Source organism: Staurois parvus, unplaced genomic scaffold (genome assembly GCF_062004578.1).
Source record: "Staurois parvus isolate SC_StPar_1 unplaced genomic scaffold, SC_StPar_1.0 ptg000001l, whole genome shotgun sequence".
NCBI lineage: Eukaryota > Metazoa > Chordata > Amphibia > Anura > Ranidae > Staurois > Staurois parvus.
This window is the reverse complement of record NW_028317797.1, coordinates 7,413,770-7,440,688: the sequence shown is the minus strand read 5'-3', so window position 1 is coordinate 7,440,688 and position 26,919 is coordinate 7,413,770. Positions and strand designations below refer to the sequence as shown.

At 39.0% G+C, this 26,919-nt stretch overlaps 1 protein-coding gene across 1 annotated transcript in view; it reads left to right on the top strand.

Moving 5' to 3' along the window:
- The window catches only part of LOC149474766 (uncharacterized), a 1,567,000-nt gene that overhangs the window by 1,381,252 nt on the left and 158,829 nt on the right, over nt 1-26,919 (top strand). Inside the window, exon 6 of the mRNA XM_089693250.1 lies at nt 953-1,024. Within this exon, the coding sequence (XP_089549376.1) occupies nt 953-1,024 (72 nt within the window). The remainder of the gene's footprint in view (nt 1-952; nt 1,025-26,919) is intronic.

Genomic DNA, 26,919 nt, shown 5'->3' with positions numbered 1-26,919 from the left:
CTCTGCTCCATATGAAAATTCTATAAAAAGAGAACAAATTCTGTTCTCCATTATGTTTGTGTTGGATTATTTTAGAAAAATAGCTTTTCATTCCAGGATGATAGTGGTACATCAGGAAAATAGTTGCTCTTTTCTGGCCAAACCTGGGGAGCCTTATTTAGAAAGAAGCTACTAATAAAACTTTAAAACTTTCAAAGGCATGTTTTACAGAAAGTACCTGCAGAACTGTGCTCAGATTTGAATAAAAAAAGCTTGATATATTGGTTTCCTTGTTTCCTTTGAATTACCATGTAACACAATTTTTAATATATACTGTATATGCATATATTACTTTGTGCTCCAATTTTATTGATTTTGATGCTGCAATTATTTAATGTAACCAGCCTTTTTATGGAGATTTAAAATAGAAGATGGAATTATACCATAATGGTAATTTTGGGCCTGATAATTCATCTCCTAGATTGTAAGCTCGAAAGAGCAGGGCCCTCGATCCCCTCATGTTTTGCATTGTATTGGTATTGTTCTGTCACATGTTCTGTCCCCCTTTGTAATGTACAGCGCTGAGCAAACCATTGGCGCTTTATAAATACTGTATAATAATAATAATAATTGTACTTCACATTTTAGTAAATACGTCCTTTTGTTTATTTACTTTTTTATAGTACCATTGTGCAAATTTACTTTATGAGTTTGTATAGGTTTTGTTTCATACTAATATATATAAGGGGTCTTCAAAAAGTTTCTGCACTTTTATACACACATATATGTTTAAAAAAGTGTGAAAACTTTTTGAAGACCCCTCGTATTTAGCCAACAAGTTAGTGTAATATTGGGCATTTCATTTTTGTCTGTGATTAGTCAAGTGTAGGAGGGTTGTTTTGCAATGTGTTGCTGTATACTGTAAATATAGGTGAGAAAAATAGGAAACCAAATATCTTTCTTGTTTGCACAGAAATGGAAGAAAAAAATGTACATTCACCTCCTTCAAAGAAAAGTAAAGCCAAGAAAGATGAGTCTACTAACAGTAAGTAATTTTCGTAATAAAAATAATGCACTTTCAGTTAGTTACACGGTAATGTCACTCTTTCCAAACCTTCACAGCCATATATGTGTCCTTCAAGTGGTTGTAAAAGGTGAAGGTTTTTTACCTTCATACTATCAATGCATTAAGGTAAAAAAAACTTCACTATGATGTGTTTAATATTTTAAAGAAAAGAAAATCAAACCTTTTTAACCAGTTTAACCACCTCAGTTTTTGAACCTGTACACCCCTTATGAACCAGAGCAATTTTTATATTTGCAATATGAGCCTGTTTATATGGCAATCACTTTGTCATTTCTTAAGATAAATACATACATTGTTTTTTTAGAGGAAAATAGGCTCTGGGCAAAACCATCTAGCAGACAATTTTTTATTTTCTATGAAACGCATAGAATAAAAGTTGTAAAAATGCTGTGTATGCTGTTTCACTAGGTATTGTGCTGGATTCTATTCCCTGCTTGCAAGAAAAGAGAATCCAGCACATTGCCGCTGACTGGACACAGCTCTATCTTGTTTACATAGGCAAAGATGTGTTTTGTCCGTCTTCTAGACGATCAACGGGTGCTGGCGCTTATCCATTAGCCGGCACACTCTGATTGGCTTCTGCTGTGACCAATCACAGCAGAAGCGACACTCACCCTCAACCAGAAAATGCAGAATCTCCTTTATATACATGATTCTGCACAGTGTAGCCACCCTGTAACAGTATATCTACTATAGGGCAGTCAGCAAATGGTTAATGTGTGGTTAATATCAGAGTTCCCTCCATTTTAATGCCTTAGTGAGTGGTACCTACACTTGTTCTGCTTACTTAGTAGAACCCTGCTTCTGTACAAGTGAACACATCCTGTTCTTCAATATGTTGGTCTTAGATTATCTTAGTAGTTGCTCGTTACTTGAAAACAGTGATACACATATATTTCAAGCCAGGAAAATGGTTGCTTTTCTGGATAAATCTGAAGTGTCTTCTTTGGCAAGAAGCTGATAATGATTTAAACCTTCAAAAGGTATATTTTAGAGATGGTACTTGCAGATATGGGAGAAAATACTTAATGTAAAGGATTCCTTGAAGTATTGGTTTCTAAGTTGCCTTTGAATGATAATGTGACAAATAAAAAAATCTATCTACTGTGTATATATATACATATATTTTTTTATTAAGGTTACGCCAATACCGGTTTTCATTGGCGACAATGAGTACCGATATTTGTGATTAAGTAGTCACCGATACCGATTACCGATACCTTTGTGGTACGATTTGGTGCCCATATTAAATGAATTACTGCAAATAGAGCCACATCCATAGGGAAACTGCATGTGATTTAGACAGGAATTGTACAAATTCTTACTATTGGTGCAACCCTCCTAAATACATAAATATATATATATATAACTTTTTGTTAGTCTTAATACATTTTTTTTATGCAAGATAATAAAACTTACCTAAGTAGAAGATGTGGTTATACCATTCCTTGTACCCGATTCAATAAAATGTGCAGGTGCATGCAGTTTCAGACCTCAGATCACCTGCCATTCTGGCATCTTCAAACTTGAGATTATTCCTAATGCATGCACCTTTAGATCTCTAAATATCCCCAATTCATTTACGTTTAAAACTCAGATCAGCCCCAGTTTTTGCACCTTCAGAACTCAGATCAGTGTGAAATCTTGCACCTTTGATCTCAAATCAGCCTCATGGTATGCACCCTTATACCTCACATAATATAAGCCCCCCAATGCATGCACCTTCAAACCCCAGATCAGCCCCAAGAGGAGGATGAGTGCAGTCATGCGGGTGGGAGTAATTAGCTCCCCTAATTGCGTTGCCCTTGACTCAATTTGTACCAAGATTTTAGGGGCCCCCATGAACCCCCCTTTTTTCCTTTCTCTTCACCCCCCCCCCCACTTAACCTTTAACTGTTTAGATTCAATTGCAGTCTTAATATGGCAGCTGTTGCCTCCATTTTCTCTACAACCACTGTAGGTAACTTAATTGCCACTGCTCATCATCTGCCACCCACCGAGTCTATGTTGCTGTGTTGGTTATGATTGCTTTCCTGGACATATGCTCCTCTGGATTGTACACCTCTTGGTTATTATCATCCTTGCTACCCTATTGTCTTACACCTTTTATGTTCAAACAGCTTGGTATCCACTCTGCTTGCCTTCTGTGTACTTACAGTTTGACTCTGTGTTACCTGTTTGTTTTAACTCAAAAACAAGAGAAAAAAAGACCAGCTGGAATATTCTTCCAGCACATTTATTCTGCCATAATATATAAAGGACATTTGGGCAGCAGGATGAGATGTGAGGCATTGCTGATGGCAACCAGACATTTCCTCTCATCCTCTGATCTGCACTAGGTTAATGACAGCTATGACATACAGTACCTATTTGCTATGGGCAACTCAACAGAGAATAATTATGATAATATAGTACTAGGATGTAAATATCATTCTAGCTTAGACTGAATAAATGCAGGAAACTACCAAAACATGCCTGTCTCTGTGGCTGCAACACTTTCGCGAGCACCCAGCTGCTTCCTGATTTCCACAGTGATGCCCAGTAGCATGCTTGGATGATGTTCCAGAAACCTAGTGCGTAGCCAAAGACACCTCTATAGAAAGCTACTTTGCCCCTGACAGAAGGACGTGTGCTTAGTGCAGGAGGTGGTGGCAGCCGGTGCCACTAAAGAAGGCATTGTGTACCCAGGATTGCTGGCCCCTGTTCTCTGGCATCCATATATAGGACTAATACTAGGTAATGAACTGGCATAGGTTAAATAAATTAATCGAGTTGTGCATTTGTTTCACATTTTTAGATATTGTATTCTTTTTCTCTGCTGAAAACCATCTGTAGATTGAAGTTATTACTTATCATTGATCTTTGCATGCAGGTATTACAGTAAATAACAAATGATACTGACATAACCTCTAACAAATTTTTCTTATGCCTCCAACTGGCATACATTGACATTTGGTGGTAAGGGTACACTTAGTTCTAAATTTTACAGTAAGAGCATATTTGTTTCTATTTTGTGAAAACCACCTAGAAACAAATGTGAATTTAAGCACTATAATAACTTATGTTTTAAATGATAAAATAATATCAGATCTATACAAAGTTATACCTGATCAGCTGAACATGCTTGATAGTTACAGTCAACTCTGTGTGACATTAAGGAAAATATATTTAAGTTGTTTCAGCCAGCACAGTGAGCCAAAAACCTTTTACTGAAACCGATGGAATATATTAGTTATAAATGATTGCATGGCTAAACAGAAAGCCAAAGATAAATTAGTTACCACCTCTTTGCTCAACATTTTCTAGTTTCTGTTTTGCATAATTATAATTGCCTTACTTTCTGTATTGTTAAAATACATATTTAATTCTTTTAAATTGTTTAAGGAACTCACACATTGGTGACCTTTGAAAAGTTTATCATACCATTACACAACTTTTGCCTTATTACTTAAATCATAATTTTTTTTACATAAAGGGAATTAATATTACATAGCATTCAACATTAAAAATATAATAATTTATAATAAATGCTTAAAAACGTTATGATTGGTTGACTGAAATCATTTCTTTTACATCTGACATATGACATGGGACCACTGCTGCAATAACTGCTAAATGGCTAGTTCAGAACATGTATTTATGGCTGATTGCTCGTTTCTCAGTTGTATGAAAGATAAAATGTTGGAACCAGAAGACCTGACAGCATAATCATACTCATGGGTTGATTGTTGAATAGAATTTCAGATCTCAAGCTGTTTCTTTCAATGTCCATCTGTAAAGAAAGAGAAACCATAGGCCTTGCCACGTTTTTGTTGGAGATTCATAGCCTTACTATAGTCACTTGCTGCTCAAGGTTACCTACTAAGAGTGCAAGCCTCCAGTGATGTCAGTAACTTCTTATGTACATGTGTACAGTGTCCATTTTATGACATCACTCTACATCAAGCAAAAGCCATATTGTCTCCTCAGTGCCTATTTTAGTAGGAGACAGCCTGCAGACACAGGGCATGTTTTGTATATATATATTATTGAATAACTTACACTGGGTGCTAAATCATGTAAGCAGAGCCATGCATGGCAGCACCAACAGTTACCCCTGACTAGTTAGACACATCCAACTGGTTTAGATTACATACAAACTGGTTTTCTGACTATTGTGAAGATGCTTAGACTGTCACAGTACATTTAGCACTTAAACCCAGAAGTATGTACTGTACCTGCATTCTTCAAAAATATTAAATTGTATGTCAAAAATGTTTTTTATTCACCTGTATATGTAGTCATTGTCAATGAGAAAAAATGTGGAACATCCAAAATGTTAGAGTTGTCTATTGAACAAATAAATTCTTCCAATGGGAACAACAGAGAATCTCTGGAACAGGAAAGAAAGGGAAATTTTCACAAAGGTAAAATGGCAAAAATAAACTGGCAGAGTTTTTAACCCTTCCTTACTCTATTCAAAACTAAGAAAAAGTTTTGACTGTACACACACTGTATTATATAAACTTATTCCAACCCCTCCTGGGCTTCTTAATTTTGTAGGGTGATAGTGGTGGTGAAGGGGGAGAGGAGATGTACTTTCTTTTTATTTGTTTACAGTTGTAAAAGAAATATTACCATACATGTGAAAATAGGCCCAAGTCCTTCAACATCCCATCCCAGTAAAGTCTTGGTAAAAAAGAATGGAAATCCACCTCTAAAGCCTCCCAGTGTGTGTGGTGTTTAGAGAGAGAACGCTTGCAAGATCATGATGTTTTGGTACAAAACGCCTGAGTTGTTGCATGCCCACGATCTCAAGCTCTCTGATTTCTGCTAGAGCTGTCGCCAGGAAAAATTAAATATTTATTAAATACACAGCTATTAATTTGGAACCATTTCTACCATTATGAGCGTACACACGGACTCTGCAGTAGAGTTGGATGTGGGTGTACTCACTGGCTCTCCAGCAGTCTGAGGTGTGGGAGTACACTCAGTACAAGAAGTGAACATGCATATTTGTGGAAGCAGGAGAATGACAGGTCTAAGACACACAGCGCAAAGCACGTTGGTCAACATGGAAAGTAATACCTCATAGCTGATAGAGACAACTTCCACTCTTAGTGGATGCTGACTATCAAACACTTGGTAACACTTGCTGCTAGCCACCTCACCTTCAAGACTGGGAACTGGTGCAGAGTCTTCAGAGACCTCAAAAGATTAAATGACCCAAATTGACCAGGCAAGATATGCAATATGGAATACTGCAGTTGCAGGGGCAGTTGCAGGTTTGTACTCTGTAAAACCATAACAAAATATTTGACCAAAAAATAATTTGCCTAACTATACATGGAATATGGAAGTAAACAATGTTTTGTTTCTCCTTCTCAAGGATACATATGTCACTTAAAGTAGGTTCAAGGCTAGAGTTACCCCTGTATGTACCTTTAAATTTTTTAGATTACATAATATCATAGTGCAGTTAAATGAAAGAACTGTCCATAATATGTACACTTTAGGTCCTGATGTTCATACATTATTATAAGTGGTTCTTAAGTGTGGAATAGATTATTTCAGAAAGGTTCAAAGGCTCCATAGAGAATATAGCTTGTAATTTGCAAACTAGTACAACCATCTCTTTCAGTACTCTGTAATTTATCACAAATGTCCACTTCACACTAACTCTTGACTTCATGTATAATTATGCATATTAAATATATTTAATTCAGGATACTATTCTGTAATTGGTCAGATCCTATATTTCACCCACTAAAGGAGTCAACCAGTAACAAAAGCTGAATGCAAGACACCGGTTTTTGTAGGTACTACAAACTTACACTTGGCATTTAGCATAGATCAATCCTGTGTTTTTTTTTTTACTAAGTACACCTGAGACATTAATGTGCAAGACTAGCACAGGTTTTGACCAGTTTTGGGCTGGAGTGTAATTCTATTCAAACTTAGAGAGATTTTTTTTTACAATTTTGTTATAAATGGTTTTACAAAAGAAACTTTTGTAAATATTACATGATTTACATGGAAAACAAATTGCACAACATTCCAAAATATCCAAAAATATACAAAAGAAAGAAAGAAAGATGGGACTTTCAAGGTGCCATACACTTCAAAGGAAAGAGACCAAACCCAGGTAATGTAAAATTACTGCATTTATTGAGTCATAGTTAAAATTCACCAGACGTCGAGATGTATAAGAGAAACTGTACTTATGTCCACAGATGTACTATATATACTGTATTATTAACAGGATATCCTGCATAAACTCATAACATCCAATAGATGTAACCGATACATTCCATACAGTAGAGGCATTATACCTTATCCAGGATTCAAAGGTGTCTTCCAGAACATCACAAAGGAACTGAAGGATGTGAAGTTATGGGTCTCTCAAAGTGTTTTTTTTAAGGTGGACCTTCATCAGGAGAGCAGGGAACTGTTACACACAGATATGACATGGCACTGAGCATTGTGGAAAAGCTATCCTCCCCCAAAATGGTGGAAAAAGAGGTGAATCTGCAGTTGGATGGAGGAATATGTTGGGGGATCTTTTTTTCAGGTCTGGTTGTCTTGTCCATAGCGGCCATTTAGAACCTTATAAATCTCTCATATAGACTGATCATTTGGTGAGTGGAGTCCTGGGTTCAATTTGCATTCTAAGATCCTCTACTTGTTTGAGCCTCCTCCTTTTTGGTCCCTGTGCCTGTAGTACTCTCTTTTTATACCAGGGGGGGTGGCTTTTCTACGGTGCTCAGCGCCATTTCATATCCATGTGTAACCATTCCCTTCTCTGCCTTGCAAAATGTTAAGACATCCATAATTTCACATCCTTCAATTTCTTTGTGATGTTCCTGAAGACACCTTTGAAATTCTGGATACAGTGGAGACTATTGTTTTGAATGTATTGTTTATACCTATTGGATGTTATGAGGTTATGTAGGGTACCTTGTTATTAATATATGCATCTGTGGACATATGTACAGTTTATTTTATCCATCACACCCTCTGGTGCATTTTAATTGTGACTCAATAAATGTAGTAATTTTACATTACCTGAGTTTGGTTTCTTTCCATTGAAGTGTATGGCACCTTGAAAATTTCACCTTTCTTTTGTATGTTTTTGGATATTTTGGGATGTGGTGCAATATTTTTCCATTCATGTTGCAGTTTTTAAAAAGCATTGCAACCAGGAATGGGAGTGATGAGACCCCTGGATAGCAAATAAAACTCAGTAGGGTTGTAACCCTTCCCCACTGTATCCAAAACTAAAGCAAATCCCCAAAAAAGAGAATTTGTCTTAAGTTGGATGCACAATATAAGTAAAGCATAACTACAGTATATTCTCCCCCCAACATACCTTTCATTAAATTATATCATCCATTGGTGTTCCTAATAACCAACGGGACAAACAGAGGGCAAAACTCCTTTTCTTTTCTGCTACATTACCATAGAAGCATATGGGGTATTGTTTGTGGAGGAAGGTTAGTGTAAAATTAGTATAAAAATGTATTTTTCTGAATGGTCACTATATCTGCCCCTAAAAAATTATAATAGCTAACAACCTTAATTTATTTTGTTGGGGAGTCAAAACCTTGAGCATTATGAGAAATAAAATACAAAATGTGAGTGTTTTTCAAGTCAGTAGCTGACATGTTAGAAGTCAGATGTATAAAGTTTCCTTGGGAACTGACAATCCACAGGATCTAAGACCAAAACAGACATTTGTCTAATTGTCTGGTAACTGATGTGTTGGCTGAGGAATCTTGGCTTTCAGAGTCAGTTTAGGCCTGTGAAGGGAAAGGAACTGAGGTAGTGCATGGTTGCTGGAGGACAAGCTGCTCATCCTTAGAGTCTCTCTAGGAGGTTTGCTATCCACCTGTTAGCTTTTGTCTGTTGACCCCAGGAACCATGATGTGCTCGCTGATTGGCTTGGATGCTGCTTTGAAAAGGCTATGAAGTGCCGGAGGGGTGCAGAGTTGATTATAATGTATTCATCATTCTCAGCTCCCTATTCTTCATTCTTTTAACTATTATATCTACTAACTGATCCAGCTGTTGTACTGTGAGCTGTAGATGTAACCATTTATAGCAGGGGTTCCCTAAGACCTAGAACATATTTCAAGGGTTCTTCAGTGGAGAAGAGGTTGAGAAAGGCTGCTTTAAAGACTTGCTTTCTGATAGATCGATAAGAGACATTATGAAACAGTCCCCTATTAAGCTGATTTATTTTCAGTAACCTAACAAAATGCCAAGTAAATTTATCAACTAAAGACTTGTCTTTCCATTTGCCAGTTCGCGTGTCTGGAAACCATTACCAGATTACTTTACAAAAAGCACAGTTGTCTTCCTCCAAAGAGAGGTTGTTCCTGACTAACTTAAAACATTGTTTGGAGTTATTGTTAAAAATAATTACCTAGAGGAGAAGTTTCAGAAATTATCCAGTGTAGTCTAAAAATATTGAAAGGTGAAAATAATTCTATAAATGGGCACTTAAGTATTTTCTTTGGCATATCTGCTGTTTTGCATTAGAAGGAAATGCTATTTTAGAACTGGGAGTCAGACTTCCATCAGTCAAGATGTTTTCTGCCTCACTGATCACTGTGAACATAAGTGACAGTTTATTTATTATATTTTACATGTATTGCACACGAGGTGTCTGCAGCTATTTGACAGTGTCTGCCATGGCGGCTGTCATTTTGCTTATTATGCCTCTTTGTAATTTAAGGCATGCTGGTTCCTTTGTGCTTTTAGAATGATGAAATATCAGCGATAAGCGCATTAAAGCAGCTGCTGCATATTGAATTAATTGTCTGCCGCTCTGTCCATTGTAGTGTTGGAGAGCGTGTTGTTCTTTTGGATTCGCATTGATTTTGGATTTGCTGGATTCTTGGTAATACAGTTGAAAGTATTCATTCACTTTGTGAGATGTGCTGTTGCGTACAAAGCCAATGAGTCTTTTCAGGTGGAAGTAATTCACATAACTTACTATTACACACAGAGATGGATATATTTAGGAGAGACCTTCACAAGTGTATATCATTTCCTTATAGTCACTGTGGACAGCCATATTTATTGCATGTATTGGTTAGTTGTGTGTGATATTTGTTTTATTTATAGTTTTTTTAAAGGGGCAAGAACAGACTATTGCTAATGGGAAAAAAAAAATAAACTGTCAACAACAGGTACTTTTCATGTATGTATGTGGATAGTGTTTCCTGCAAGCAAAACTAACAAAAAATAAAAGAATCTGTAGTAAACTAAATTAAAGCATGAATCCGGCCACAGTAAAAAAACAAAATTACCCCCTTCCTCCTCCACTAGTGAGGAAATGCACTTGTTTTTTGTAGGGGAATGTGCTAACACCCAGGGACATTCACCATACTCCATGGTCCTCTGACTGTTCGTGCTGGTCAACGATCTGTCTTGTTGCCACTCCTCTTACCAACCTCAGCATGCCTGCACTGTAATCAGTGCAAGAACAGCAGCCACATCATCAAAACAAGATGTGGCTAATGGTAGAAATTCCCACCTACATTTTAGTGCTGGAGAGAGCAGAGCCACACCACCAGCTGTTACAGGACCATGCAGTAACGTGAGTACACTTATGCTAGCACAATCCATTGCAAAAAATAACAGTAGATTCTTTGGAGGGATAGGCACCAAAGCCAATTTTGTTCTTTTTTAAATATGAATAGAGTTGGTTTTAAACTATCAATATAAAATGTACAAAAGACATACCAATCAAGGATCCTAAAGAATAGAAATCCCTCTTCCCAGTTTTGTAATTGCTATACTCTGTGCTTCAAAAAGGAAGAATAAAAAAGGAGATGGTAGGAAGGAGATAAGGAGAGATTTCTGCCTACAAACAAAGAGCAAAAGTATTAAAAAAAGGAAACAATTAATAATAATAATATTATTATACAGGATTTCTATAGTTCCAACAGTATTGCAGTGCTATAAAAACAGTATAGCCACAACACAGTTCAATGCAGGAGGGTTAGAAGGACCCTTCTCATGAGAGCTAACAACTTAAATGAATCTCAAAATTCTCCTGATTTGTTTTCTGTATTTTAAAGTGTAACATGCCATTCTATTTAAAAGTGTATATATAAAGCCCAAACTCTTGTTTTAAAGTTTGGATAGAATGAGTAGGCATTAGAAACTATGGCAGGTTTTTCTTGCTGCCTGTGTATCTGCCAGAAAGATCCATTATCGCTGGGAAGTTTGGGGAATCCAATTTTTTTTAGCTGTCACTGGATTAGGAGGTGAGAAGAAATCCTTCATTGTTAAGGATTTTTATGCAGCTGTTTTGTTATAGTAGATAGACAGGAATAAACAGCAAAGAGACAGGAAGTGAGCCAAATATCTATGTAGGCATTTAAAACTGTTGAAAAACGTTTTGAGTGTATTTCCTTTTAAAGGCTAAGTTCCCCTTTGGAACATATTACATGTTCCACCTGTTTTTAGGGTGGAACATGTAAACATGTTCTAGCATCTGCAGCCTCTCCCCCGATCCTCCCTCCTTGTGACAATGGGCGAGGATCTTCTCCCTCTTTCACTGTTTAAAAGAGCGCAGCCGTGCGGGGCTCCATTCACATGTTTACAATTTCCTGTGAATGAATGCCTACAGGTACCATCAGCCATTGCAGCTGACAGCTTACAGTTATCAATGAACTATGAGGGGGCTGGGGAGCGCTTTGGTAGTTCATTGATCTTCCTACTCGCTAACTGCTTGCCTGTGCAAGGTATGAGCAGACAGCTATCTTAAGAGTCTGCAGGAGCCTGAGACTGCACCCGTGATCAACTGATCACAGGTACAATGCTGTGCAGGTTCCTTAGAGAAAAATAATACATTTGTTTTACATGCGCAAAAATGTGCACTTTTTTTTTTCAAAAGGTGAACTTATCGTTTAAGTCTTTTGCATGGTTGACAACTTGCCTGCATTTCATGGAGGTATTTATTGGGAATCTTTTTGAAAGTGCCATGGATATACAGGCTCAGAGCATGTGTACAGTTTTTCAGTTTTTTTTTTTTTTACAACAGCAGCATAACACTGACATAACAATAACCACTTTCTCCTCCATAAAGATGATTGAAATAATTTAGATGGCTTTTCAGGTAAGTAATAAGGAGACCCTTGTACATGACGTTTTCTAGTAAAGGTAGTTTTAGTGGTAAGAAGGAGTGCTGGCACTAGATGTTCCTACATATACAGTACATGCAGAAACCTCCGAAACCTTTCTGTTACAGCCAATTGTAGGAATGTACTAAGAGGCAAAGATTCAACACTTTCTGTTAGAGTTTTGTGTATATGAATATGTGTACCTCCATTTGCCTGCACGTAATGCTTGCAGCAGTTTACATAGAAGAGTGCTGGCAGATAAAGACCAAGTAGTCCAGCGAGTTTTTTTTTGTTTTGTTTAGCCTATCTTAGTACAGACCTGTGCTTCTGCTAAGCATGTCTAAATTCAATTTCTGGTAACAAACTCATTACCTCTGCTAAGAGTCCAAGCAATGACTTCTCTTTTAGTAAAATAATACTTTCTAAGATTAGTTTTGACTATTACTCCTGTTAGTTTGAAGTCATGGCCTAGTGATCTTATCTTCACATTGAAAATGTTGGCCTCCTGAGCCTTATTCACATCTGGCATGTATTTTATGATTTCAGTCATGTCCTCTATTCTCTTCTTTCCCTAAGACTATACTAATTAAAATGGAGCTCCACCCAAAAGGGGAAGCTCCGCTTGTTTGCACCCTCCCTCCTCCACTGCCACATTTGGCACCTTTTTCGGCGATGGGGGGCTGGAAGTGGGCACCTGATTTCCACTTCAGCCCCCCTCCTTCCCCCTGCAGTCTCCTGGGACACATCACAAGTCCCAGAAGACTACGGGACCAATCACATCACTTGCAATTCAATTCACTTCCTGTTTTCCTTACTTGCAATGCCGGTGCTGGGAACCCAGAAGCTAGTGAAGAACAAGCCCTGGTAACAACGGCAGGGGTGTATTTACCACAAGGCAAACAAGGCATTTGCCTAGGGTGGCTTTTTCAGGGGGGAAGCGGCATCTTTCAGGGGGGCTGTGGCACTTTTCAGGGGGTCAGCGCCACCCCCCAAAGGAAGGGATGGAAGAAGGGACACACACAGCATGGGGACCATGTGGGATCTGAGAGAGGCTGCGGGCTGCTTGATGGTGTATGCAGAGCCTGACTCTTTTTCCTGGGGATGTCTGAAGCTGTGAAGGTGAGTGTCTTCTTTTTCGCAGGAGGGCGGGAAGGGCATTGCCAGTGTATGGGGGGCGGTGGTAGTGAAAGGGTCACTCAGGTGGGGATGGGGGGCTGGGGTGTTGGGCAATGTCAGGCTCTCTTCGTGGGGGTGGGGAGTGCTGCTTGGTGTCAGGGTCTCTCTCCATGGGGGTAGCCAATTTTTGTGTTGCCTAGGGCAGCACGAAACCTAAATACACCACTGAACAACGGGGCTGGACCCCTAGACAGGTAAGGGTGCTTATATTAAAAGTTAGCAGCTACAGTATTTGTAGCTGCTGACTTTTATTTTTTTGGCGGAGCCTGGAGCTCCTCTTTAAGTTCCTGAAAACGCTCCTGATATGTTTCATTACTTAGACCTTTAACTATTTTTGCTGCCATCTCTGGACTCGTTCTGTCATATGAGTATCTTTTTGTAAGTGAGATCTAGACTCATTACTCTAAATGATGATTAATCACAGAACTATATAGCGGGGATCAAGGCCTCCTTCCTCCTGCAGGTGCACCTTCTAGTATAGTACATCAGAATGCTATTCCCTTTACCCACTGCCAGGCCACACTGTTTGTGCAATTTGGAAACTCTGTAGTTCTGGCCAATAGTGTAACCTCAACATTGTGCTCAGAAGGTTTTTTTTTTCTCTCGAAGTGCATTATTTTTCATTTAGAAATGTTGAACTGCTTTGGCAAATCTTCGAGCAATTGGAGATCATGTTCCATTTTATAAACACCTCCAGGAATGTCAGCTACTCCACACCTTTGTTGCATCAGCAAAGAGACATACCTTGCCCACCTAACCTTTAGTTATATCACTTACAAACATTCAATAGAACAGGAACTAGTACAGAGCCTTGTGTTATACCAATAGTGACTGGGGTCTGTTTCCAAATAAACCCTTTTAGAACCACACTCTGATATAAATCCTAATTAAATTAGGATATCTATTATTTTAACCACCCAAGGATTAATTCTATCTGGCAAACTTTTTTTATGAGATCATAATGCGGAACTGTTTGAAATGCTTTGCACCACCCTGTTCCAAAAGATGTATTAGTATTTATTTATTTCAGGTACTTATATAGCGCCATCAATTTCCGCAGCACTTTACATATATATTGTACATTCACATCAGTCCCTAAACCTCAAGGGGTGTACAATCCAAGGTCCCTAACTCACATTAATACATACACATACTAGGGCCAAGTTTAGACAGGATCCAATTAACCTACCAGTGTGTCTTTGGAGTGTGGGAGGAAATTGGAGTACCCAGAGGAAACCCACGCAGGCACAGGGGGAACATGCAAACTCCAGGCAGGAGGTGCCATGGCTGGGATTCGAACCAACGATCCTAGTACTGCCAGGTGGAAGTGCTAACCATTTAGCCACTGTGCTGCACTATATCGCGAAACATTTGCGATATAGTAAAAAAAAGTAGTCTGACCTGATGTTAACTTAGTGTGACTGGATCTGCCCTGATTTTTGTCCAGAAAATGTTTTATATGATTATTGAACTTTTATTTCAGGAGTCATTCCATTAATTATGCTAGCAACTACAGGTATTAAACTCCCTGAGTTGTTGCCAGCTTTTTCCTTACTACCCTTCTTGTCAAAAAGTACACAATTAGCTGTCCTCCAGTCATAAGAAACTTCTCCTGCTTAAAGAAATTGATTAAAAAATGTGTTAATGGTCCAACAATTATACTTTGAGGTACTTGATCTTTGGGATGAATACTATCAGGACCCATTGCTATATTAAGCTTTAAGCAAGCCAGTTCATCTGTTCACTCTGAACATGATTCTTTACTGCTAGAACCAACACGATCCTTTACCTTGGTTTTAATAATAGTTTCATTTACTTCTGTGAAAACTGAACAGAAGTAATTGTTTAAATAATTTGCTACATCCAAGTCTTCCAAAACAAAAATGTTGTACCCAGTTTTAATTTTTGTGATACCATAGTACACATATGTCAAACACAGCAGGCCGTTTCATTATCATTTTTGTGATACCACAGTACACATGTGTCAAACACATGGCCCCCTAGGCCATTTTATGTGGGCCTCACACCTCTCCTGCAGCTGTGGCACCTTGTCTGCCCTCCTTTGTCTCAGCAGTTGGCAGCAGAGAGGACAGATCTCCTCCTACAGATCCTTCACCTCTCTATGTAGCTGCAGCATTCCCTCATCTCTGCCTCCCCTGGTCTCAGCATTGTACAGACTCCAGAAACTGTCTCCAACCCTCCTCTGGTCCTCCTGCAGACCCTGCACTTTGTTTCCCAGCTCCACCCCAGTTTCTTCCCAGCAATATCACAAGATAAGAGGGGTGCACTGTGATGTAAGGGAGGGTAGAGGACTCTTGTTTTCTGATGATGGGGGCTCTTGACATAATGTAAGGGGGAGGACATATTATAATTATTTTGAGTTTTAAGTTCTGTGCAAGTTGAAAATAAGGGTCACACTACTACTGGTATCATCCAGAAGAAATCTTATTGGAGACTGCTCAGACAGAACACCATGGCAGAACCATGCTGTGTCTGAGCAGTCTCCTAAAATGTTTCTTGTGGATGATACCAGCGATGTGTGACCCTCCTTTTCAGACTTGTATCATCTGCTACAAGAGTGTGAGTGGGCTCTGTGCCTGTTTGCACTTGCCCTTCACAGCACAAGTTATTACCAAAACCAGTAATAATAGTATGCAGAGGCAAATATGTAATATGATAGAGTAGATACCTGTACATTTATATACTCTTACAGATATAAAGGCCCCTGATGAAATTGAGCTTCCATGCTGTTGTATATTTTCCTCATGTCACTGAACCTTTTTCCCCTAGTGACATGGTCTCTTGAAGCTGTTACAATTGTAGAATTTGTGGAAGAATTTTCAGTATCGCAAAACACGTTCACATTAATTTTTTTTTTTTTTAAATTACATTTACTTGATTGAAAGCAAGAAAACATATGTATTGGCTAGTATATGTTTTTTGCTGAATATTGCAGAAACGTATCAGGTGAACAGCAGGTGGTGTTTTCACCTATTCAGATTCCCATCTGCAATCTGGGATTCCTGTTGTTACAGAAATGTACGTGACAGGTTTTGGGATAATTAATTTTAATGCTAAAATATAGAAAATTCAAATTTTAAAGAGCCACTGTGAAAAAAAATTGGGGAAGGGAAAAAAACAATAAACAAAAGTGAAATTGTTAGCCCTAGTATACAATCATGTTCACATTTCTGTTCTCTTTGTACATGAAACAAGGAATCTGGTCACAAGCTGTATCAAAGTTCACTATTGTTGGCACTTTTTTTACTGCTATATTTACAAATGATATAGCCCATCTATCAAACAAAAAAAGAAAATATTATTTTTGTTTACTTTAAAGTGGTTCTAAAGGCTTAAGGTATTTTACCTGCATGCATTCTATGCATGAAGGTAAAAAAACCTTCTGTATGCAGCATCCCCCCCTTATACTTGCCTTAACTCCCTCTCGATCCAGCGATGTGCACTGGAGTCTCGATTATCCTAGGACTCCCTCTTCTCATTGGCTGAGCCATTGGGTCCTACTGCTGTCAAACACAGCCAGTGAGCCAATGAGAAGAGAGAGGGGTGGGGCTAAGTCACAGCTCCATGTGCGGATGGACACACGAAGCATCGGGTGCCCCCATAGCAAGCTGCTTGCTGTGGGGGCACCTGACAGGAGGGAGGGGCCAGGAGAGCCTGCGGGGGACCCAAGAAGAGCAGGATCTGGTTTGCCCTGTGCAAAACCACTACACAGAGCAGGTAGGTATAGACATCTTTGTTATTTTTTCTTAATAAAAAATAAACCTTTAGAATCACTTCAATTATTCTCAATTGAACATACAGTATGTTGAGTGTGTTGTAAAGTATAGATTATACAGTATATGACCTGACCTCACATGCAAATGAGATATTAGGAGGGGCTTCCCTGGGAGAATCAGTAATGGAAAGAGATCTGGCAGTGCTTGTATATTACAGACTAAATCAATGCCAAGCCGAAGCTAACAAAGATAGCAAAATGTGGTCTTACATTTAAAAATGCATACATTTAGGAGATAAATCAATAATTCTACCCCTTACAAAACACTGGTTTGGCCTCATCTTGAAAATGCAGTTCAGTTTTGATCACCAATCCTCAGGAAAGATGTTGAATTAGACAACAACATTAATAAGGTGGGTGAAGGACCTACACTATAAGGAGTGATTGCATAGATTACACTTTCTTCACTCTGGAGAAGAGGGGCTTAAAGTAGTTGTAATGGTAGACATTTTTGTTTTTTACCTTAAAGTGGAACTTCACTCTTTCAATCAACATTTACTATTTTTCATCTTTATAATATTAGCATTAGTAAATAGATAGGAAAGTATATCGTATTACTTGTTTTAAACTTCTTTTTACAGTTCTTCAGTTACTTCCTGGTTCACATGCCTAGGCAAGGGATGTCATACATTCCAGCAGTGTTCAGATGGGGAGGGAGGGTTCTCAGCTCAGGCAATGGCTGAGCTAAGGGCATGTGAATACCAGGAAGTAAATTCTACATTAATCATCTGCCCTTACTCTAGATGGCCATGGACAGAAATGCTAGGGGGTGCTTATTAAGTTATTTATCAGCAAAATAAATCATGGAGACATGGATGAATGGGTGAGTTTGCTTTGAATATTAACAATGAATTAAATAGCACTTTTGGTTTGTGGTGCTCAGATGCAGTGCAGTTCCACTTTAATTCTTTCTCTACTTTAATGTATGAGATCCCCCCCCCCCCCCCGCCATCCCCCTGAACCTGATCTCCATTGCACAGAGCAGGTAAGTATAAAATGTTTGTTTTTTTTGTTTTAATTTTTTTTTGTAAAACAAAGAGACAACAATCACTTTAAGAGGGGATTTGACTACAATGTACAAATGTATAAGGTCTGGGCATAGATATGAAATTGGAATTGGTGATAGCTCTCATCTTCCTGTTCCAGAGAGAGAGAAATGCATATCCCATTGCGCATTAACTGCTGCCTGACTGCCCTATAACAGATATACTGCTACAGGGCTGCACGGGTGTGCAAAATCACATATATACTGTATATATGTGATGTAGCATTTCCGGGTAGGGGGCGCGTTCGCGCCCTACCCATGCCGCACTGGTGATTACTCACTGGCGCCCGGTGATTGCCGAGCATCTCCGACGGGGAGGAGAACAGTATGTAAACAATACAGTTCTACTCCCTGTCAGCTCCTGCACATTGCTTTGGATGGCTGTTTCACAGCACAGCCATCCAAAGCAGTGTGATTACAGTGAAGCACACACACACCTTACTGTGAAACAGCACACAGTTAACCCTTTGTTCACCCCTCATGTTGGACCCCTTCCTGCCTGTGCCATTAGTACAGTTTCAGTGCATTTTTTTAGTACTGATCACTGTCAGTGACATCAAGTCAGTTCCCCCCAGTGTCAGAATGTCCACCGCAGTCCCGCTATATGGCACTGGTCACCGCCATTACTAGTTAAAAAAATTCCAGTATCTACACCTCCATTTGTAAACGCTATAGATTTCACGTAAACCAATTCATTTGCACGTATTGAGATTTTCTTTTTAGCAAAGACATGTAGCAGAATACATTTTGGCCTAAATTATGATGAAGTTTGATTTTTTAAATTTTTTCTACTGGACATGTTTAATAGCAAAGAGTCAAAAATATTGTTTTTTTCTCAAAATTGTCAGTCTTTTTTTTATAGCGACAAAAATTAAAAACACACAGGCGATCAAATACCACCGAAAGAAAGCTCAATTTGTGGAAAAAAAAGGACATAAATTTAATTTGGGTGCAGCATTGCATAACCACACATTTGTCAGTTAAAATAACACAGCGCCGTAACGCAAAAAGTAATCTAATTCATAGAGGTGCAAAAAATAATCTAATTCATAGAGGTAGCAGAGCAGTTTACTTTGTTGGGTGTCAATCAGTAAGGAAGTATAAAGTGATGTCCTTTATTGGCTGAATTAAGTTGTAATAGGTGCAAACTATCAGAACACATTAGGTTTCTTTGTCAGGTGTATGATCAAACAAAGCGAGGAGAGAAAATGGTCAGTAGCTTATTAGTGTCTATCCATGCTAAATGTATGTTGCAGGGCAGCTCGCCACAAAAAACATTACGTAGCACTCAATCCTACCAGCCAGCAAGAAGCATCAAACCTTTTAAAATGAAGAAGAGGTCTCATTTTCATATGCTTACAAAAAAAGTGGAAGCCTTACACAAGTTGCCTCTTGCAAAGTATGGTCCATTCTATGAGCACGCCTGAAAGAAGCCTCCTCTTGATATTATTATTATACAGTATTTATAAAGCGCCAATAGTTCACTCAGCGCTGTACATTACAAAGGGGGACAGAACATGTGACAGAACAATACCAATACAATGCAAAACATGAGGGGATCGAGGGCCCTGCTCTTTCGAGCTTACAATCTAGGAGGGAGGGGATATGAGACACTTTTTCTCCCACTGATCCCAACGATGGGGCACTATTCCTCCCCCTAATACCAAAGATGAAGCACGGTTCCTCCCCCTGACACCAACAACGGGGCACCATCCCTTCCATTAATACCAAAGATGGGGCACTTTTTCTCCCACTGAGACCAAGACAGTTTCTACTCCCACTGGCCACAGTCTAAAGTCTGAAGGACAGTAAACTGGCCCTTTGTTTAGAAAGTCTGGAGACCTCTACTTTACACCAACCAATTTCCCATTCACATTTATAAAAAAATGGACAGCTATCTTGGAAAAATCAGTAATCTGTTTTCTGAAAAATGTGAATATAAGTGTCTTGTTTTGTAGAAAAAGCAAACACCTGCTGAGCTGGAACAAACGTTCCAAAATTTAAAGTGACTTTGTCACAGAAGATGTATAGGGGCTGCCATTGAATGCATTCTTCCTAAAATGCTAAATCCCTGGCTGTGTCTTCAGTATATTTCAGTCACAGTCTTGGAACAAGCATGCTGTAAACGAGTGTCACAAAAGTGCCAGAGCTACTTACCTCAGACTCAGACATCATTGAAGTCAAAGTATTAGAATGACAGAATTGTCAAAAGAGAGTTCAGCCTTCATTAACCTCTCATGACATGTCCCTTTAAAGTGCTCTCTACCTAGAGAAGTAAAGAGCCTCAGGTGATACACAGAGGTGAAACAAATCCTCCTACAAAAGCTCTATCAGTTTATTTACAGTAATTTGTCCTGTACATCCTTCTGAAACTCTGAGATGAAAAGGATTTTTCATAGATTCACAAAGCAGGGAGCGGAGAGCTGCAGTTATGCACTTTACAAGAGCTCTGAGAGCTGATTGAAGGGAAGGAACACCCCCTCCCCTTCACACAGCACACAGGAAGAGAGCTGAGGCTGTCAGTCAGCTGGAGATCCCTCACCCATGTCACCTTTTTAGCTCTTGGTGTCAGGAAAATTTGTCAATGACTAGTGCTCATAACAGAGGAACTAGACAGCAGAGAGAAATGACACTTAGTGCTTTGGAGAGAGGCAAGTAAACACTATAGAAATGTGAGCTTTGTTCAGATTTTAAACTGATACTAACCCTAAAAACGTTTTTTTACCTTAGTGCATTGCTTGTTGCTGTTAATCAAGTGCGGTGAAGAAGTGGGGGTGGGGCTAAGTCCCTCTGTGTGTGTCTATGGAGCGTGGCTTCATAGACACACAGGTTGGGAGTGAGCATGCAGTGTTTGTCTCCATAGCAAACGGCTTGCTATACAGACACACAAAAGTAGAGGAGGAGCCAGGATCGATGGCGGGGGACCCGAGAAGAGGAGGATCGGGATCACTCTCTGCAATACCACTGCACGGAGCAGGTAAGTATAACATGTTTTTTATTTTAATTTTAAAAAAAAAGTTCTGCCTTTAGTAACACTTTAACCGCTACCCGTCCGCCCTATAGCAGAAATACTGCTACAGGGTGGCAAGGGTGCGCAACATCACGTATATTTATGTGATTTTGCAGTTCCAGGTAGGGGGCTCGTGTCCTACCTGCGCCACCATTCTTGACCTCAGCTGTCAATCACCGTGTCCTTGCCGGTGATTACTTGCTGGCACCCGATGATTGCTGAGTATTAGCTCCGGGGGAGAGAACTGTATGTAAACAATACAGTTATTTCCCCTGTCAGCTCCTGAACAATGCTTTGTATGGCTCTGCATAGCAGAGCCATACAAAGCAGTGTGCTTACAGTAGAAACACACAGCCTTACGGTGAAACAGCACACAGGTAACCCTTTGATTGCCCCACATGTTAACCCCTTCCTGCCCAGTGCCATTAGTACAGTGTCAGTGCTTTTTATTAGCACTGATCACTGTATTGGTGTCACTGGAGATGTCACTGACACCAAGTCAGTTCCCCCCAATGTCAGAATGCCTGCCGCAGTCCCGCTTTAAGTCACTGATCACCGCCATTACTTGTAAAAAAAAATAATAAATTCCAGTATACAGTATATACCACCATTTGTAAATGCTACAACTTTCACGTAAACCAATCCATTTACACGTATTGGGATTATTTGTTTTAGCAAAGACATGTAACAGAATACATTTTGGCCTAAATTTATGACGCAATTTCATCTTTTACATTTTTTAGTGGACATGCTTAATAGCAAAAAGTCAAAAATATTGTTTTTTTCTCAAAATTTCCCTTTTTTGTATATAGTTGAAAAAATACAAAATGCACCACCGAAAATTCCACCGAAAGAAAGCTCTATTTGTGGGAAACAAAGGACGTAAATTGCAAATGATGTGCAGCGTTGCATGACCGTGCAGTTGTTAAAGTACCGCAGTGCTGTAACACAAAAAATGACCTGGTCAGGAAGGGGGGTAAATCCTCAGGAGGGCAAGTGGTTAATGTCTGAGGTTTACAACCAATTTGAGGAACTGAAGGAGAGAGAAAGAAAGAGAGAGGGGCGGCATGAATGTTCTCTATCATCATAGTATCATACATCACTGGCAACTTTTGTTCTCAAAGTCCATGTAACCCTCCAAATGATATTTTATTAAAATCCATAAACAAACAGCTAAAACTGTTGGAAATGGTTAGCAAATAGCAAACTGGGAGGACATGAACCAGATTTCATGGCTGAAAGAAACATTCAAACATTAAAGACAGGAAAAAAATAAACAATTAGCTGTAAAAGAACAAAAGTTCACCAAAAGCATGATGTGCACAGCTGTTCCACCTTCCATAACTAGCCCCTATTGAGACAAATATTGTCTCCACTTCTGACAGTCTAACCTGGATTTCATGCGACTCTCCTTAAAGGTATAATGACAAATGAGAAGTTCTGAATGGCTAGAGTAACAACACCTATCATGTATGTAATAAATACAGTAAATACAGTAAATAGCAAGTAGCTTTTCAGCTGCCCTACATATAATACAAACACAACAAAAAGTTTTTCAAAATTGATGGACTTTAATAAACCGCTGTCGGCTATTTAATGTAAACGTGGCGATCGTCGTGACATTTTCAAGTACTGCTGTTCCCAATGACAGTATTTAAAGATACTCATTAATTAGCTTTACAAAGTCTTCTCTTAATCCTCTGTTTTGCCTTTATAGTTCATCTGTTTCATGAATAGTTGGGATGAACCAGAGATGTTACTATGGCAATAAACTGCCTAATGGTTAGAATAAAAACAAAAATAATTATTTGTGCACAAAACAAAATTATCTTCAGCACAAATCTGTCATGTGCAGATTACTCCTTGATATGTTACATTCATTAAATTTTTTTTTATAATCCTATTAATTTACTAACACATTTCCTTCTACAAACAAAACCTTTTCAAAACTGGGCAAATTGAATATTAGTTTTTATTGGATGACAGAGCAATCCATTGTATGTTTAATGTGCAAATGACTAATAAAGGCCTAATAAAAACAGAGTATCTGTTTATTTAGACTATTTACCTTACATTGTTAAAAAGCACCATTGCTGAAACGCATAAAGCAAATAACAACCTAAAAGCTATACATATTTTTTGTTTCTATTCAGTGCTTATTTTTAGAAAAGGCACCTGCTCCCCCTACTGGAGTCAAATGGGATTTACCAGCTGGTAGTTTGTGGTTTATTGGAACATGTAAGCTATTGGTTTGCTTGTTAGCATGTAGCATAGTAACATCGTCTAATGTGAACATGTATTGTACTGTACATGCATCATATTTCTTTAATGAAAAAAAAAAAAAGGGCAGCTGATTTTATTGTATAGAATAATTGCTGGGAGAGGGAGAACGGTCATGAAAGGATAAAGGGATATAAAAGTTGAGAGCAAGGAAAAGCTCAGAGGTATGTGAAAACATGTGTTTAATATTATATCAGCCCTTTTCAGATTTCTGGGAATGAATTTCCTTTTTTTCGTGCCATGCAGGCTCCATTTAATAGATCCATGTCAGCATTCTGAATGGAAACACAAAGGATGGCTCTGTGATCAGCGGAGCAGTATGCTGCACGGCTGAACCTGGGATTATGTGGCTCGCATAAAGCGTGCTGCGCTGGTTGGAGCACATATTGTGATCATCACTTTAATCATGACGGTGCAGATAACAGACGTATGATTGTCTTATATAGAGTGAACTCCCACTGAAACCAGCAGAACAGAGCTCGGGAGAATAACCCCCCTCCCTCCGCCTGTTTTATGTGCAGCTGCTGCTTGATAAATCGTTTCAATCTGGAAACAGACAGAAGAGGGGGGCAGATAAATTAAAGGCGAAATCTTGAAATGAAGAAAATATATGTTATTTGATTACTTACCAAAATTGCTGAATCATAACAAAAGTAGGCAAGTTGTTCTATCGTATTTTTTTTATATCTGCTAGTTGTTTTGTGTTCCTTTAAAGTGACACTGCGATCAGGGAAAACACGTAAACACAGTTCCCTGCTAAATAAAAATGATTATACGTATCTCTCCTGCACTCTCTACCCTACATTGAAGCACTACAGTATTTGTCAGAGTCTCAGGATTTGTCACTTCTATGAATGTTGGATGCTTGTGTCCCCCCGCTGTGTGTTGTGGTTCCTTCTACTGACACCTATGATGGAACCACTGCCTGTTTTGAAGAATACATCATCTGACATTCTGCATGCTAAAATATCTAATGGAGCACTTTAACCATCTGCCAACAGCTCACAGTAAATATTCTGCGAGCAGGTGGTAGGTGCAGGTATGGCAACATACACGTACGGTGCCATATTTCTTCCAGGTATGGGGAGAGCATGCGCATGCCCTCTGCTAACCCGTGCTGTGATTGGACACAGCACAACTTTGGCACCAGATATCAGCCAATGAATTCGGCTGAAACCTGCTGATCGTCTCTGTTGAATTACAGCACAGAGTTCTGTGTTTACAAGAACTCAGAATTCTATGTACTGGCTGTTTCTTCTCTCTGAAAAGAAGGGAAAAAAAACAGGCAAATCAATAAGCAAAAGTAGCACACGTTACACTTGTTAGCTGCACAGTTAAGCCCTTGATTGCCATTTGTATAGTCACCAGTATTATTAGTGTCAGTTAGTGAACCTCCCAAGCAGTGTCTGTTAGTGCCAGATTGCCCACCACACTATCACAGTCACACTATTGGGGTTATTTACTTAAAATGGAAAGTGCAAAATCTGGTGCAACTCTGCATAGAAAACAATCAGCTTCCAGTTTTTATTGCCAAAGCTTAATTAACCACTTGCTGACCGCAGATAGCCAAATGACGGCTTTACTGTTGCCGGCCAGTTCTGGGAGGGCATCATATGTTGTCCTCCCAGAACACACGCTCTCCCGCGCGCCCCAGGCGATCTCGGTGATTGCTATGTTCTACGGACGCAGCTGATCACGTGATGTGGTAGAAGGCCAATTACAGCAGCTTTTCACCACATGATCAGCCGCGTCCAATGACACAGCAGATCACCGGTAAATGCAGTTGCTGGTTATCGGCTGCACTTTCCTCATGCTGTCACAGCATGAGGAAAGTGCTGCTGATAATCAGAAATTGTCAGAGGAGGGATCGGCACTGATTATCAGTGCCCTGATGATCAGTGCCCAGCAGTGCCACCCACCTGTGCCCATCAGTCTTCAGGAGTGCCAGTCACCAGCACCAAGCAGTGCGACCCACCAGTGCCCAGCAGTGCCACTCATCAGTGTCCAGCAGTGCCTCCAGTCAGTGTCCAGGAGTGCTGCCAGTCAGTGCCACCCATCAATGCCCCCTATCAGTGCCCATCATTGTTGCATATCAGTGCAGCGCATCAGTGCCCATTAGTGCTGCCTGTCAGTGCCCGTCAGTACTGCCTATCAGTGCTCATCAGTGCAGCCTCATCAACGCACATCAGCGAAGGAGAAAATTTACCTGTTTGCAAAATGTTATAATAGAAACAAAGAAAAATTTTTGGTTTATAGTGCAAAAAATAAAACACCCAGCGGCGAATTCATACCACCAAAAGAAAGCTCTATTTGTGTGAAAAAAAAGTATACAAATTTCATATGGGTGCAATGTTGCATGACCACGCAATTGTCATTCAAAGTGTGTCTGAAAGTTGAAAATTGGCCTGGGCAGGAAAGGGGTATAAGTGCCCGGTAGGTAAGTGGTATTAAACAAGCTGAAGATAAAAGTTTATTATCTACCATGTACCGCTTGCATTAGATTCTGAGTGCACCAGTTTCAGTAAATCTACGTCCTTACGTGGATGATCACCACCATTACCAGTATAGCGTCTATAGCTGTGTAAATTCCAGTATTTATACCACAGTGTGTAGACTCTATAGCTCTCACACAAACCAATTATTATTATTTTTTTTTTTTTTTATCAAACATTTTGGCTTAAATCTATGAAGAAATGTGATTTTGTTTTTTCAATTTTTATTAACGACTAACCTACAGGGCACTTCTCCCCCTTCCTGCCCAGGCCAATTTTCAGCTTTCAGCGCTGTTGCACTTTGACTGATAATTACTCAGTCATGCAACACTGTACCCATATGAAATTTGTGTCCTCTTTTTCACACAAATAGAGCTTTCTTTTAGTGGTATTTAATCAGCACTGGGTTTTTTATTTTTTGCGCTATAAATGAAAAAAACGACCAAAAAATATAAAAAAAACACATTTTTCTTTGTTTCTGTTGTAAAATTTTGCAAATAAGTAATTTTTCTTCATAAGTTTTGGCCAAATTTTATACTGCTACATTTCTTTGGTAAAAATAAATTAAATCTGTGTATATTATTTGGTCTTTGTGAAAGCTATAGAGTCTACAAGCTATGGTACCAATCATTGAAAATTGATCAGACCTGATCACACCTGATGTACCGATGTCCTCTCTCATTTCTTGAGACACTAACAAGCCAGGACAGTACAAATACCCCCCAAATGACCCCTTTTTGGAAAGTAGACATTCCAAGGTATTTAGTCAGAGGCATAGTGAATTTTTTTAAGTTGTAATTTTTTTCACACAATTCTATTGAAAATGAAGAGGTTTTTTTTTCAACAAAATTGTTGTATTAAAAGGTTATTTCTCCCACACAGCATATGCATACTTGCATCTAATACCCAAAAACACATTCTGCTACTCCTCCTGAGTATG